Source organism: Falco peregrinus, chromosome 12 (assembly GCF_023634155.1).
Source record: "Falco peregrinus isolate bFalPer1 chromosome 12, bFalPer1.pri, whole genome shotgun sequence".
Lineage (NCBI taxonomy): Eukaryota > Metazoa > Chordata > Aves > Falconiformes > Falconidae > Falco > Falco peregrinus.
The window spans coordinates 15,766,693-15,782,100 of NC_073732.1; the positions used below are offsets into that span (position 1 = coordinate 15,766,693).

A 15,408-nucleotide genomic window follows, 5' to 3' on the forward strand; every position below is an offset into this window, starting at 1 on the left:
GAAGGGCACTGTGGAGTGCGTGGTGGTCGCTGGCTTCCCAGAACCTCCTACGGAACAGGGCAAGGCAGAAGACAGGGCAGATAAAACTGATGTTAGAGGAAACCCTAATCCTAAGGGTAGTAAAACCATGGTAGGGTTTGGGAGACAGGATTAGAGCATTTTACAAATGTCAGGCACCCATCAGGGAGACCTGATCCTACCTCGCTCGAGCAAGGGAGGCAAAAATGCCTGCCCAAGGCAGCCTGTTGCTCTTCCCTGCAGATATTGGTGAATGCGACTGTCTTTGCTAGGATGTCTCCTGGGCAGAAGTCCAGCCTCATTGAAGAGTTTCAGAAACTTGAGTAAGGTTCTTTTTTTTCCTTTTTGAACCAAACCAATAACATGTTTTCTTGAAGTGTGACTGTCCCAGGTAGTGCTGCCCCAGGCCCATTTTGCCGGACCTCCCTTCCTCCCCACACGACCCTTGCTTGCATCCTTTGTGGCCACCTTCTTCCCAGTTGCCCTATAGGGATCCCTGTGCATCAGGAGAGCCTGCACCCCTCGCTCAGACGTAGCCACTGCTTCTTTCCAGTGCAATGTAGAAGGCAGAAAGAAAGGAGGCTGAGAGAAAACTACAGAGGCAGAGCCCTGCGTATACAAATAACCCCCAACCCCAGCAACTCCTGCACAGCTGCTGGGGCTGTCCAGGCTGCAGCTTTAGCAAAGCTGAAAACAACCTGCCGTAGTGAGGAGTTTGACCCAAAAGATGCTCCTCCAGGTCCCATTAGGAAATATTTCCTTCCCCAAACAGGACTCATGCTAGCTATGGATATTACTTGCTGAGCATAAACAAGATGTGGCACCTTTCTGAAAAGGAAACAATTATTGGTGATGAGGTGCTTCCTCTGGGGATGAAGTTTCCTGCCCTCTCAGAGCGACCTCACATGCGGTGGCTTGGGAGCTGCTGCATTATTTCAGCAATTCCTGTGTCTTTGCATCTACAAAGACAGACGAGGAGAAAATGCCAGTAAAAGCCAAGCTGCAGCTGCGGGAGCTGCCACAAACGTGCATGCCCTGCTCCCTTCCTGTGGCCCCGGGTACCAAGGGGAAAATGCTGTCTGGAATCAAATGGCAGCTTTTCCTTTCCTTAATCCTAATTTTTCTCTGGGTACTCTGCCCCAGTCTCTCCCCATATGCAACTTGTCCTCTGGAAACAGACGCTGCTTTCTCCAGGGCCAGCATGAGTCCCTGCCCTGATTTACCCACTGGGGCTAAGCCAGCGGGTGCTCAACCATGGGATCAGCTATGTGCAAGGCTTATGTGTTTTCCTTCTTTTTCATCCACCAGTTACTACGTGGGTATGTGTGGTGATGGCACCAATGACTGCGGGGTACGTAGGAGCTCATCTCCCATTCTTGTTAAATTTCCTCTCTTTCAGCCTAAGGAGTGCTGTGATGAGAGGCTGCCCGACATCACTTGTCACCAGCATTTCCCAAGTTAGCCCGTGGGTGTGCTCTGTCAGTGCATCACTGTAAAATACTATCTACACTCATTTTTTTAAATACTAACACACACGATAACAGAGGATTACTGTTTGGGGTTTTTTCTCCCAGAAACAGGAGCAAGAGACTTTTTCTTACACATTTCTTATACAATTGTATATTTGAGGGTCTTAGCCATAAAAACAAGTATTATATTACCTATTATCAAAATCTATTATATATTATAATCTATCTGGTAAATTATATACAATAATAATATAGGATGTTATCATAATATAATTTGATAATAATGCATTAGCTTGCTTTGTAAAAGTTGTCCATTGCCAACACCTGAGCACTAAACCAGAGGTGTCAAGGCTGGGGATTTCATAAGAGAACAATAAAAGAAATATGAACTGGGGATTGAAAGCAATAGAAAGAGGATAAAATGGTAATTTACATAGTTTAGCAGACTGTTTAACAGAAGAGATATGCACAAACTCCAGTGTGGCAAACAGCATACACGGTGGTTCAAAGGATTGTAAGTAGGTATAATGGGATTAAACGAACTAAAGAAATATTTAAGCTCCAGGGAAGGGAAGATATCTGGAAAATGAGATCAGCTGGGCCACAGAATAGAGGAAGATCGATTACAAAGGATACTCGAAGCAAAACTTGTAAAGCACCAGTAAACATGTTGTGCAGGGTGGGAGGGATTTCTCTCCATCTTCTGACTCCCATGGATTTCAGGCTTTGAAAGCGGCACATGCAGGGATATCGCTGTCAGAGCAGGAGGCATCTGTGTCCTCGCCTTTCACCTCCCGAACCCCCAGCGTGCGGTGTGTGCCAGAGCTGATCAGGTGAGTTTGCTGGGTGCTGCTGCCTGGCCTGGGCTCAGCGTGCAGGGTGACGAGTGGGCATGCACTGCTCTCAAAGGTGCTGAGAAACCAGACTTAGGTCCTCAGTAGCTATATAAAACGGAGCAGGGGTTTTGAATTGGTTTTGATACTCAAGTTCAAGTGCTGGGAGGTTTTTTTTGTGGTTTTGGGAGAGTATTGCTTATGGTGGCTGATATTTTTGGAACAGGCAAAGCAGCAGCGTCACATGAAAGGGCAAGTATAACAGTGACCACAGAATGGATTTGCTTGCCATTACTTTAATACTTTATATATCTCCATGTGCTGCACATAGTCACGGAGCAGCCAGTAATTATGCCATTTAACCAAATGTATGCAAAGACACCTGTTTGTGTAGAAATGTGCTTGATTCCCAGAAATATTGAGCAAATTAGTAATGAAAAAGCAACAGCAACTTAATCCAGGTATTAAAATTGCAGCTGCAGAGTAAAACCAAAGAAAAAACCCACTGCAGATCAAGGGTGGTTAAGTGGCTCTGCAGTATCTTAAGGCCAAAATACTTGTCTATGGAATTAGAATGGTTTTCTATTCTTAGAGATCCTAAACACAGATCCTAAAAGCAGAAACCATCTGTAGCGCTAAAACCACAATACTGTGGTTATAAGTGGGGGGTTTAGCTCTGTTTTGTGTTTCGAGCAGGGAAGGTCGAGCTGCTTTGGTTTCTTCCTTCGCTGTGGTTAAATACCTGACCCTTTACGGCCTGATTCAGTTTGTTGGTACCGCTCTGCTCTTTTGGGTAAGTGCTTCATGCCCATCTCTTATTGATGCGCTATGCTCACTGTAAGCTTTTATCTTTAGTGGTGTTGCTCGGCAGGGAAGAAAAGGCATACAGGGCTTCAAGGAATAACAAAGATGTGAAAAGCTGGGCAACTACCAGCGGTGGGTAGATTGGTTGTAGGGACCCCAGAATCGGGGGGAAAGCTCAGTGATTGAGCTTCACCCCTTTCAAAAGAAGAAAGGGAGTTAGAAGGGAGAGAGTCCTGCCTAGCTGGGGATGGAGGCCCAGAGGCAGAACAGGACTTGCTGTAAAATGGGGGCTTTGGAAGAGCAGCTGCCTCTCTCTGCTGGAAATGCAGCTTGAAAAATAAATGTCTCAGGCAGTTGAAGCAGGGTAGTTAAGGAAGAATTATTGTTGTGTGTCACCAGTATGTGATGAATCCTTTAAAATTTTAATACAAAGAAGGGAAACAGTGAAGGAAATTAATGTATGGATTTACTCTGGGCCACGTCTCTTGCCTCAGTTCATGGGCACCTTCTGCGCACAGTCCCACAGAAGGTGAAGAGCAAAAAACACAGCGAGCTGCTGTGAACCTGCAAGGTGCAGCCGAGGATTGGTGAGAGAGGGACTGCTGGTGGGTCACTGCGTGAGAACACCTTCCCCAGCCACTAGATTGGCCGCAGCAACTACCCAAAGACATTTCAAACCAGGCACAAAGTGAAACTCTGGCTGTCACTGCTGTTATTGTGGGCTGGGAGCGCGTGACCTGTTCGAAGTGGTGCAGGGGGCACTGGTATCTGCTGGAAGAAGGGTAGAAAAACATGCAAATGCCACGTTCAAATGTTGGATCACCCACAAGTGCTATGAATCAGTGAGGGCTTCAGTGGGACCCAGCTGGCAAGCTGGCCTTGCTAGTCCTCAGGGGGTTGCATCAGGGCTGTGAGGCAGCTGCTTCTGGCATGCCATGGCTCTGAAATAGCATTGCACGGTACAGTTTATTGTCAAAGCTGTCATCCGTTCTCAGGTAGTGCTGCCTGTTTTTGTTCCAGCAACTGCAAATCTTTGGGAATCACCAGTATCTGATACAAGATGTGTTCATTACCCTTCTGGTTTGCCTAACAAGTAAGCAGCTCAGGGAAGCCAGCTATGTCTGTTTGAGAGTCTGAGTGTAAACAGTTGACTGAATTTCCCGATAAAAATTAAAAGGAGAAGCCAAGCTCTGCTGTCAGTAACACCGCAACCATTGATGATAGACCAATTCCTAGGGCCCAGAGCGTGGGCTTCAGCTCATAGTCCTTTGCAAACACAGTGGCAGAACTCTGTAAGTAACCAACAGGGTTTGGGTGTGAGACTTGACTGGAAGAGAAGCAGTTGCTCTGGTGACTGCTAGTGGGGCTCAGACAGTGTAATTTCAGCTCCTGGCTCTCCTGTGTATTCCTGGTGTGAGACCAAGTGTGGCTTTTGGACTCCCATGGAGATCCCCATGGGTGGGATGCTATTCCCCATCTTCTCTATGTGGTTTCCAGAGCGGGGGATTCAGAGAAGGTTCGGGTAGAAAATAGCAGAGATCAAAGCCATTTCTTGCCTGCTTATCAGGGCCAGGCTTTGCAGCTTTCACCTGTGATGAGTGGATGGGGGGGGGGGTGTGTCTGTGTGTGGCTCTGCTTGCCCAGAAGACATGGATGGATGCTGGCAGGCTGGGCTGCCACGGACTGCAAATGCCTCTGGTTTCTCTGCAGTGAGCTTGACTGAAGCCTATCCAAAACTGGCACCTTATCGCCCTCCTAGCCAGCTCATCTCCCCTCCGTTGCTGCTCTCCATCATCCTCAATGTGTGCTTTACCATAATCATGCAAACCTGTGGCTTCCTTCTGGTGAAGCAGCAGCCCTGGTACACGGCGCTGGCCAGCCAGAGGTAAGTCCTTCCTTCTGTCTCTGATCTCCAGATGCAGGGACATTGCTGCTGTGCGGGGACACTGCAGCCTCACCGCAGCCTGGGCATGGTGCAGGACCCAAATGGGACAGTTCCTCCCCTGCTCCCCCAACTCTTTGTATACTTAGTAGAGTGTTGCTAAGACAAAATTAAGTTGCTGCAGATGCCACACTGAAATCTGAAGGGCCAGTCCAAGGGCTAACCCACGTGTGTTTTTCAAATGCTGCCTCTGAAACACACTGGGCACCCATCCCTGGCATGGTCAGGTGGTGCTGGGGCAGCGGTGTGGGGAGCCTGTGAGGACAGGTGGGTGGCCTCTCTCCACTCCTCTCTGCTGCCTTCTCCCTGGGTCTGGCTGCACAGCTTGTCCGCGAAATAAACAGCCCTGGGGCCAGGCTTTTCTGAAATCCAACTTGGCTTAAAAAATGGTTGCGAGGCCAGAAGCCCTCTTGCTTCTGTGTTTTTGAAGGGTAAAAAGTCTCTCCATATTCCAGAGCCAAATTATATTATGTATTATATAAATATATATATTATAACACATATTAATGACCAGCATATCATCAAGCAAAAATGAACCAGTAGGGCAGGAGACCCAGCAAGGTGTTTCAGTGGGGATGCTCCCAGATGCTGGGGCTCAGCCAGGACCATTCCCCTGCCACTGCATGGATGCATCACAGGGTGTGTGTGCCGGAGCCGGTGTGCAGGCAGCTGGGGCATGCAGCCTCATAGCTGTGTCTCAAACACTGCTATCGCTGCCCACCTGAGAGCCGAGATTTTGGTGCAGACCAGAAAATTAAGCTGAATTTTTTGGTTTTGTTTTGTTGGGTGGTTGTGGTTATTTTTTTAATGTACAGTTTTCACTCCTGTGTGCGATGCCTGGTTGCTACAGTAGGCTGGGTTGGAAAGAAGAGGGAATTGCTGCTTGCGGCTGACTGTTGCTGGAGAGAGCAGGAACAACGTGCTGGGTGTTACCTTACAGACATTGCTCTCCAGGGAACCAGACCGTGTCCTCCAGCAGCCCAGGGGGAAATGGTACCAGCAGTGGTGCCCAGAGCACTGTCCTCAGTTACGAAGATACTACACTGTGGCCACTGTGTTCTATCAACTGCATCATTGTGGCCTTCATCTTTTCCAAGGGAAAGCCCTTCCGGAAGCCCATCTACACCAACTGTGAGTAGACCTGGTGTAGCATGTCCTCTTGCAGGCTCCTGTTGCTGCTTCAAAATAACCCCGGCAGAAGAGCCTGCAAGGGAAAGGATGCTGTGGGTTTTTCTGTACCCACAGCAGTTCCTGGCATGTAAAATAATTGTTGGTCTATGTGAACTCCTACTTCTCCATTTCAAAAAAAGCACAGTAAGTACTGCTTATGCTTGAGATAAGAGGCAGCAGAGCTGAGAAAGGGGACTGCATCTTGGTTTTGGAAAATAGGTGCTTTCCAGAAAGTGATGGGCTGGATTTAGTGCAGAACTGCATATTATTGTGAACACAGAGAGCATATGAGGATCAGATGTATTTGTTTCGAAATACACACATCAAAACCAGTTCCTCTGAGATTCACGGTCTTACCTTGCCTGCCTTCCATTCCCAGACGTGAGAGAGAAAAGCCTGTGATAGTACCACTGCCAAAATCCTCTCACAATAACCTTCCTTTTTCTGTTTGAGTTTTGCAGAGATGATTTAGCCCTTCTGGCTACCAGTTGACTGATAGCTCCTTTGCAATTGCAGCTTTTTGCTCATGGATGAAAGGGCAGGACTTCACTTGATCTTAGCAGAGTTGATTTCATTAGGGATTTTGATAATAGGCAGGTCCCAAACTCATTTCACAGAGCATTGATCACCTGCAGAAGACAGGTGAGGCCAAAAAGATGCTGCCCTGCAAGCAGCCAGCCTGAGGCGCGACAGAAGACTCTGTCAGCTGAGAAATGTGCCACATGCTTCTCCGACTTTTACCCCTCTTTGAGGACAGTCCCTAGAAGGAAGCAAAGGGCAGTGCCCTTGCTCAACCCTGTCCCCTCTCCTCCCTGGCAGTGAGAAGGTTGCCAGGAGGCCATTGGGAGCTATTGACCCAACTTTCCAGATAAGTTAAAAATGCTCAGCTCCTGGTAATTGCCAGGAGTTTGGCACCTCCGGATGTCTGAGCCATTTTCCATTGCTCTGTGTCCTGCTCCTTTGGAAGATGATGCAAAGGCAGACCCTTCCTGTGAAAGGCACAGGTATAGCCCACCTTTGCACCCTGTCAGCCACAGAAGCGCCTGGCCCTCCCTGGGAGGGCAGCCCACAAGAACAAGCAGCTGCCTCTGCTGCCTGCAGCCCAGGCATAGAGATGAGCACATGGAGGAGCAAGCGCAGGGGAAGAGATGCTGGTGTAGCTCACAGCAGTGCCCTTTCGAGGCACTTTTCTGTGGTTGTGTAAGAATCAGAACATGCCAAATCAGTTGTGCAAGAAAAAATAGTGTAGGTGGTGAGCTTTGCAGCAGGCTGCTGGGGAGTAGCTCCTCTAGTTTGAATTCCATAGCTCTTCTCTTGGCGGGGGGGGGGGGGGGGGGGCGGGGCGGGGGGAAGCAAGGCATTTTACACGAGGGCAGTTTTACATCATTAGCATTTGGGTGTGCCATCAGCATATTTGCAGACTTAGGTCACCAACCTCCTTCCTTCCCAGGGCCACAAATGTTCTTCTTTCTCTAGATGTATTTTCAGTCCTTCTGACCCTCCAGCTTGCAACCTGCCTCTTCCTCTTCTTGGCCGACATGGATGCTGTGTACAGTGCCATGCAGGTAAGTACAAATGAAACGTGGGTTTCCTTTTCATGCCGCGTATTTTTCTGGCTCTTTAGCTAAGCACGCAGAAGCTACAGCTATGGTCATCTTGGAAATTAATTTACTGCTCTGATTGAGCAGCCCTTTCAAACTTCTCTAACATCCTTCTGACAAAGGCTTGATTAATGAGGTAACCCCCCCTCCTCTGGCTGCAACCAGGAGAAGAAAAAGTGCTTATAGCTTGCTGAGCTTTTCTTCCTAACAGAAAAGCACAATAGGAAGGACTGTGGTTTTGCCTGTTGGAGGAGGCTCATTGGCCAGAGATGTGATCAGCGGGGATCGTTGCTGCCCACTCCTCCTAAAGCACCATGAGCTCATGCCGGGCTGCCGTGGTCCTCCCTGGTGCTCAGCCAGGGCACAGGGCAGGCAGCTGCCTCCAGCTGTGCTGCTCAACATCAGGAATGGCCGAGCCCTGTGGCTTATGCCTGGCCATCCTGCGCGGGGCAGATTTGGGTGGAGGCCTGGCATTAGGGTGAGCATGCACAGAGGGAGAGGAGCCGCATGTTGTGCATTAGCTGCCGCTCCCCATAAGTATTTGGGTACCAGATCCTACCCCAGGCACTTGATCTGAGTAAGGCAGCTCTGTGCTATGGGGAATATGGCATCAAACCTTCAGTGACAAGGAATTACTGTCACTTCCTACTGTCTCCTCGTGCTTGCCACTGGGAAAATGTTAGCTTCTCAAATCGTTAGGAACAGATGCAAATCTTGGCAAGACATTTAAACCTAATTGCTGTTCATGTCTTTTCCGACAGTTTCTTTGTACTCCTGTGGTCTGGAGAGTTTACATCTTACTGATGCTCTTGGTCACTTTTTGTGTATCTTTTTTTGCAGAGGTGAGTGCATTTGTTCTCTGGGGTGCACAGGAGCAGCATCTGGTCAGGTCTTTCTACCCCTATTTGCAGCCACACTCTCCCACCTGCAGAAGCATAAGCCCTCAGGCTTTTTCCCCCCCCCCCCTTATGACTTGATGTGTGCCAATCAAATCCTTTTTACGCAGCCCACGAGATAATTTAGACCACAGCTCTTAAGCCTTTAGGGAGGGAGCAAGCTGAAGCGCAGCTGCCCAGGAGGAGCCCCCAGGGGAGTAGACCACAGCACGGGTCAGGCACTTGGCCGTGATTTTGAAACCGCCATTTCCCTCTTGTCCTACAGTCGATCGGGCCAGAGACTGTGCTAGCTTGTGCTGTTGGATATTGCAGTAATGACTAAGCTCTAAAGTGTTTTGTGGGTCAAGGCTGGCTGTAGCCAGCACTGGGTATTGTCCCCTGCAAGGAGCAGCAGTGCCTGCTTGTCCCACAGCCCCAGGAGGAGAATCTTGCCTTGATTATCCCCTTCAGCTAAACAGAGACCAGTGTTGCTTGATATAAGTGAGCAGAGCCTTCCTGTGGATGAGGAAGGTGGCATTTGCAACCGTGATACCGAAGGGGTGCACACACAGCCGCCCAGCGCCATGGGGCTCAGGGGGGTTGTACATATAGCATTTTGTCCCCAAGCAGCCCTCGCTTCCAGTGAAGGGCAACAGCACTGACCTTGTACTGTCACTCTGCAGGACGTTATTTTGCAGAACAAGCACCTCTGGCTGCTGCTGAAAGCCTGGTTTGGGTACCAGTCAAATAGCCAGTACCGAAAATGGCAGAGGATGCTGCAGAAGGATCCCAGCTGGCCTCCTGTAAACACAAAAGACTTTGCAGCAAAAAGCATGGAAGCAGCTTACATTAACCCCACCTATGAAAACAGTGACAAGGACTAGGTGAGACCCTGCAGCCAAGCCCGGGGCTGCGCAGTGCTACCAGCTTCCCTGGCTTGCACTGAACATCCCAGATTTTCATCCTTTGATGTGCACCAGATTCAGGTGTTTGAAATCCCTGCACAAACCCATCCATTCAGGGGCAGGCTGGGCCTGTGCTGGCTGTGCCCTGGAGCACAGGCAAGGATTAATTTCTCAGCTGCTGGTAAAATTACAGCCTTGACTCTATTCCATGGCAACAGCAGGTCTCAGGTCTTGCCAACATCTACAAAGCCTCAAAAATACTGAATACAGCAAAGTGATGGCTTCTGCTGCTCCACGTCATGCTCACTCCGTGTTTCAGTCACTGCTCCGTCAAACCATGTCACCGCATCCATCAGGCTTGATGCGAAGGCAATCCATAATAAGTGACCTAATCCTGACCACACAGAGCAGCAAGCACACAGTTGCAATACCCTGTGCTCAGTGAAACGCTGTAGCTTCCAAGAGCTGCAGGGAAGTTCCCCAGATGAAGTAATTCCAGTTTTCTTGCACCCAGAGTGAATTATAGATGTGAGAGGGTGCATAGGCTATGCTCACCCAGGTCTCCCTTGCCAGTTCTTGCAGGCATAATGCTCTGAGTACAGGAAAGGTTAAAGCTCACAGGTTGCTGTAAGACCAGGCTGGGAAGGCTGGTGAGGATGTGCCCCACTTAAACTTGCAAAGGCAGAGGACAGCACAGCTGCTGCACACATATCCCCCCGTGCCCTCCCCCCCAACCCAGTTCATGCTCTGCTACTGCAGGTCCTGGCTCAGGTTTGGTGTCACACAGCAGAAAAGCAGAGCTAAGCCTTGGCTTTTTGCTTTAACTAGGTCACGCCAAGAAGCGGCGGGTTGAACGTGTTCCAGCACACGGCTGCTGGACAGGTGCAAGAGGCTGAGGCCCTCTGTGCTTCCTCTTTAGTCTTCAAGTTGTTCAACCACCTAATTAGTTTAGCCACAAAACCACTTTTGATTACATTTGAAGGAAGCAAAAAAGGACTGTCAGGCTCAATTTTATTATATGTTTTCCCATATTAAAAAAAGAACTTTATTTAAATTTAAAAAGAGGGCACTACAAAATATGACCAGAAGTCTTGGCTTCGTTCTTTCAAACACTGAATCAACTGATGTTTAAAAAAAGCTTCTGATCCCATTATGTACATAATTAGCAAGCCTCTTACTGACAGCTATTGTGCTCTCATCTCTTCTTACAGTCCAGGCATTTGCCTGTGCAAAAATCAACGCAGGATTTAGTTTCTTACATGCGGTCTGCAAATAACATGGTTCCAAACATGTAAGGTAGATACTCCTGGCAAAGAGTAATAAACCACATTTCTTCAAAACAGTTTTAAGAAAAGCCTCATGTCAGCTTTGTGACAAGGAAATAGCGAGGCTCTGTGGATTTGGAGATGGGGCACACAGGCATGGCATAGCTCATTCTCCAGGAATGTTGCCCACTGCAGGGATCCTGGCTTTGTCTTCCTGCTGGCTGGAGGAAGATTAGTCTTGTGCTGGGGCTACAAACTGCTTAAATTCAACTTCTGGTCACTGAAAAGCCAACGGCCCCAGCTCCAGGCAGCAAAGGCTCCTGGCTGCCCTTTCAATCCATGGTGGTCTTTCTTTAAACCTCAGTGCTTTGGTAGCCCAAGCAGTAGAATGCACTTACAGGCACAAAGAGGGAAATTTCAGTGGCGCGGTGGCCTCAGTGCAGAACAAACAGCTGCCAGGGAAAAAGCTGGCTGGGCTTTTTCTGGGGGTCTGCAGCTCCCAAAGGGAGTCAGAGGAGTCAGGGAAAGGGATGCCTTCCAGGCAAGAGAAAACTGAGCTAACACCATCATGCCAAAGCCACAGCAGTTATTTAGGACACTGAGGGATACAGCCTGTAAGACCTGCTCTTCCTTCGTGCCTCCTGCCCTTGCAGAAGCAGCTCCGTTTAGGTACCACCTGCGCAGGCTCCAAGACACAGTGCATGCCCTGCCTGCCCTTTCGCAGGCCTGGGAACCTGGGCTTATCCACTGCCACAGGCCATCAGCTGGAGCACACACAATAAAGTCTCAGCAAAGCTTTTTCATATATATAAATATATGTAAAATGTTTTTTAATCAAAAGTAGAAGAAAAGATAGGTTATTTAGAGGAAGTAATTTACAGGATGCAGCCAACAAAAGCAGGATCTGTACAGGAAGCCCTCAGCAGAGCACTGGGTGTGTGAGGATGAAGAATTTGCTTGCAAGCACTCCCAAACTACCACAAAAATCAGAGGCAATGAAATAAAAGCAGATATGGCAAACAGGCCAGTGCTGCTCTTGGCAAGCGCAGCACAGTTTTTCCTAAGTTTCAGTGAAGCTGCAGCCACAAACTCCCCGTCCGTGGCTCCCAGCTCTGCTCCAAGCTCCTCCCGCTGGTCCGTCAGTAGTGTTTCTCTCTGGATCTGCTCCAGGCCAAGCCCAGCACGGAGACGGCACCGAGAACAGCTGTTACAACCCCAACAGTACCAACCGCTCGTCTGACCTGTAAAGGGGAAGTAAGACACGATGAGGTGGTGGTTTTTTTTACTGCCAGGTATGCTAATGAAGAGCAGGCAAGGATAATCAAGGCAATTAAATGAATGAGACAGCTGCCCATAAGTAGGAGGGGTGACAGCCAGGCATTTAGCCTTAGGCTATGGCATTCAGCGCGAGGGTGCTACCAGGGTGCAGGCAGACCATAGCGAGCCTCCTGGTCCTATGTCTCCAGTGAGGCCAGAGATGGTGACGGTTTGGAAGCCACACCTGGTGGTGCTTTGCTGTCCCTGTGCTGTTTGCGGGCTGTGCCCTGGTTCACAGCCTCTCATGGAGCAGCAAGGAGGTCCCCGTGAGGCATGGGGGTTTACCCCATGTCACTTACCTGGTCGGAGACCCCCTCACCGTAGCGGAGCTGCGTCACGAAGTGCTCGCAGTTGCTGCTAAGCACATCGTAGGACACATCCTGGTTGATGTAGCGCTCTGCGCGCCTGATGATAGTCTTCACCGGGAGTGGGGTGTGGGTGCTGTCGTACTTGTTGTTGATGCGGTAGCTGTCGTTTCCCACCACGTCCTTGAGAAGTTGCATCCTCACCCGGGCCTTTCTGCTGAGCACGGACCTGGCACTGGCGAGCGTGGCTGAAGGCCCTTCCTCTGGGGGGGGGGGGCAGGGCCGGGGTGAGCCGGGCAGGGCAGGCTGGCTCCCCTAAGACCTCAGCGGGGTTTCTGGCTGGCTCCTGCAGAGGCCATCTACACACACTGGGGTCCACCACCAGCCCACGGGGGGAGCCAGAGCCTCCCAGGTCCCCCCAAAGCCCCCTCCGCGCCCCGCCGGGCTGCGCCAGCCTTACCTATGGGCGTCACGCTGATGACATACCCGTCCCCCAGGTAGAGCACCCAGTGCTGGTACGCGGGCCGGAATATCTCGATCAGGTCCCCGGGCTGGGGGTCGCAGCGGCCGGCGGTTGCCATCCCGGCAGCGCGCGGTCAGGACGCGTGTCCCCCTGGCTGGGCCGGCTCGGGGCAAGGCACAGGAGGCCTGGGGCGCGCAGGGGGTGGCAGAGGGGACACCGTCAGGGCCAGGCACGGGAGCGTCGCGGAGCGGCACCAGCTGCAGCTGCGGGGCCGGGGTGCCGCCGCGGGCAAGAAGCGAAAGCGCTGGGCTGCGGGCGAGGCCGACCAGGGCCGGCAGCCAGCGGCACCGCCCGGCCCTCGCCGCGGCCGGCTGCCCACGCCATATCGCCCCGCCGGTCCCCGCCCGCCGCGCTCCCCCGGGGCTCTGCTAGCGCCGGGCCAGCTCCGGCGGCGGGTCGCAGCTCCCCGCGGTGGGGGTGCCGGGGTACCCAGCGCCGCCCCCGGGCCCTGGGGCGCCGCCGGGAGCTCAGCAAACCCCTGCAGCAGCCGGCACCCCGGAGGGGGCCGCACCCCGCTGGCAGAGCCCTCGCCCACCCGCGCAACCCCCCGCCCGCAGCGCCCCGCTCACCGCAGCCCTGCGCGGCCGTCAGGACGGTGCCTGCTGCTGGGAGGGGGGGAAGGGGAGGGGGGGGGCGGCGCAGGCGCGGCCGGGGCCGGGGCCGGGCCAGGCCCGTTGAACGCGGCGGGCGGCGCCGGGCTGGCGCTGCCCGTGGCCGCTGCAGGGCAAAGGCATTGCTGGGGGCGCTGCTGGGGCTGCGGCCCGGGGTTTCCTTCGGGGCTCCAGAGGACCCCGGTGGTCGTGCCGGCGTGTGGGGCCGATCTGGAACTCGGGGAGAGTTACAAAGCAGGCGTGTGCATCGCGGCGCCGGGGCAAGGGGGATCGCTCCTCCCGACCTTACCGAGCTAACCTGACCTAACACGGAGGGGCTAAGTCAGCAGATACTTACTACACATTCGATTCCCAAGAAAAGGCGGGGTTGTTACAGTTAGTTCCAGGAGCTCACTATCATAAATCTGCTCCCTCTGGCGCAGGCGCGTTGACACCGGGTGGTGCGGGCCGGGGTCTCGGGGAGGAAGGCTCGCAGTCTGCCTCGGGACGTGCTCTTCCCTTTGGCACAGGGATGCTGAGCAGCCCCCGCTGAGCCGCACTGTGCTGGCTCTTCCCGGGCAGAGGCAACGCAGCTCTTGCTTACAACCGGGCTATTCGTCCTGTATCTGCGCCTCTTTGTGAGTCGGTCAGTTACCTACAGGTGCTGAGCACAAGTTGCAAGTGCTGTGTACTTAAGGAATGATTTTCAGCTTTAACTGTTTCAGTGCCCAGCGAGAGCCCTCCGAGCCGGGGGTGAGCGCAGCCCAGCGGCTCCGGCCGCCTCCCGGGCTGTTGCCGGCGGGGCGGGCTAGCAAACAGCCGGGCGGGCTAGCAGCCAAGCTGACCCGAGCAGCGTGTTTAAAGCCAGCGTGTCAAAGCCTGGTGAGCAAAGCCTGGTGAGCAAGGCGGTTAATGTAAAGGAGCAGCAGCAGCAGATTTGTCACCTTTCTGGCTTCAGTGGACATGAACCAGTCAAGGCAGCGCTGCACTGCGTGGCGCCTGCTCGCTGCAGCACCCCCCCGCTTCAAACCTGAAGTCTTCACACAAGCTTTGCAATGGAAAACCAAGGTAATTCTTGTGGTATTGAGGGGAAAAAAAATTGTATCCGTGGAAACCCAGAAATCTGCTTTACTTGGGCACAGCTGGGCCCTGTTGCTCGGCCCGCCCCCCCCCCCCCCGCAGATCCACCCTGTCAGCGGGTGGGGGAGCGCAGCTGGAAGCTGCTGCTGAACAGACAGGAAAGATGCTGTTATAATCGGGGTGAAATTCCAGCATAAGGTTGACAGTTCAGTTGTGCACGGGTAGGTCTCTCTGGCTGATTCATTTTCATTATGTAATGAGGCTGAAAGCCCCTTTCCATGTGCATCCTCTCCAAAATAGCTCTGCTGTGCACATGCGGGCAGCTGGCATGTTGTTCAATGGGCCAGAACAAAATCCCTTTTATCTACCTAGCTGTTAATGGAGGTTACAAATACTTTTCTGGCTAACAGCACATGTGAGTTTATGGATACAAGGGAAAGTGGAAAGGGTAAGTGAATAATGACCAGCCTTAATGGCAGAAACAACAGGAAGCCCACACTGTTCCTCACAGTAATCAGGAAGGAACATGCAAAGAACTGGAAAAGCATCAGAGAAACTCAGTGGTGTGTTCCTCACGTCTCAAAGCTTCACTCACAGTGCTGGAAATTTGTTCAGAGCTTGGACAAGGCCCAGGCAGTGCCCTGGTGCCCTGGGCCTTGTGAGTGATCTGTCATGGGGTGTCTTCCACACTGCAGGTGGGTATCTGCTCCA

The 15,408-nt window shown here is 51.9% G+C and overlaps 2 protein-coding genes across 4 annotated transcripts in view; one reads left to right on the top strand and one right to left on the bottom strand.

Moving 5' to 3' along the window:
- The window catches only part of ATP13A5 (ATPase 13A5), a 35,611-nt gene extending 24,912 nt beyond the window's left edge, over nucleotides 1–10,699 (top strand). For both annotated transcript variants that reach the window (XM_005237799.3, XM_027787225.2), the window contains 10 exons: nucleotides 262–341; nucleotides 1,327–1,369; nucleotides 2,211–2,320; nucleotides 3,017–3,113; nucleotides 4,145–4,217; nucleotides 4,835–5,009; nucleotides 6,007–6,197; nucleotides 7,713–7,801; nucleotides 8,599–8,679; nucleotides 9,396–10,699. In XM_005237799.3, the coding sequence (XP_005237856.2) occupies nucleotides 262–341; nucleotides 1,327–1,369; nucleotides 2,211–2,320; nucleotides 3,017–3,113; nucleotides 4,145–4,217; nucleotides 4,835–5,009; nucleotides 6,007–6,197; nucleotides 7,713–7,801; nucleotides 8,599–8,679; nucleotides 9,396–9,596 (1,140 nt within the window). In that variant the 3' untranslated portion in view covers nucleotides 9,597–10,699. The remainder of the gene's footprint in view (nucleotides 1–261; nucleotides 342–1,326; nucleotides 1,370–2,210; nucleotides 2,321–3,016; nucleotides 3,114–4,144; nucleotides 4,218–4,834; nucleotides 5,010–6,006; nucleotides 6,198–7,712; nucleotides 7,802–8,598; nucleotides 8,680–9,395) is intronic.
- On the bottom strand, nucleotides 10,612–13,711 carry PLAAT1 (phospholipase A and acyltransferase 1). 2 transcript variants are annotated; one of them, XM_055816756.1, is made up of 4 exons: nucleotides 13,597–13,711; nucleotides 12,965–13,152; nucleotides 12,499–12,767; nucleotides 10,612–12,123 (listed from the first exon to the last, which is right to left on the bottom strand). In XM_055816756.1, exons 2-4 carry the CDS (start codon nucleotides 13,083–13,085, stop codon nucleotides 12,022–12,024), a joined length of 492 nt encoding a protein of 163 aa, XP_055672731.1. In that variant the 5' UTR covers nucleotides 13,086–13,152; nucleotides 13,597–13,711; the 3' UTR covers nucleotides 10,612–12,021. The 2 variants fall into 2 exon arrangements, with proteins under 2 accessions (XP_055672731.1, XP_005237857.1); XM_005237800.4 differs by lacking the exon at nucleotides 13,597–13,711 and having other exon boundaries at nucleotides 12,965–13,474.
- Between the last annotated feature and the right edge of the window lie 1,697 nt (nucleotides 13,712–15,408).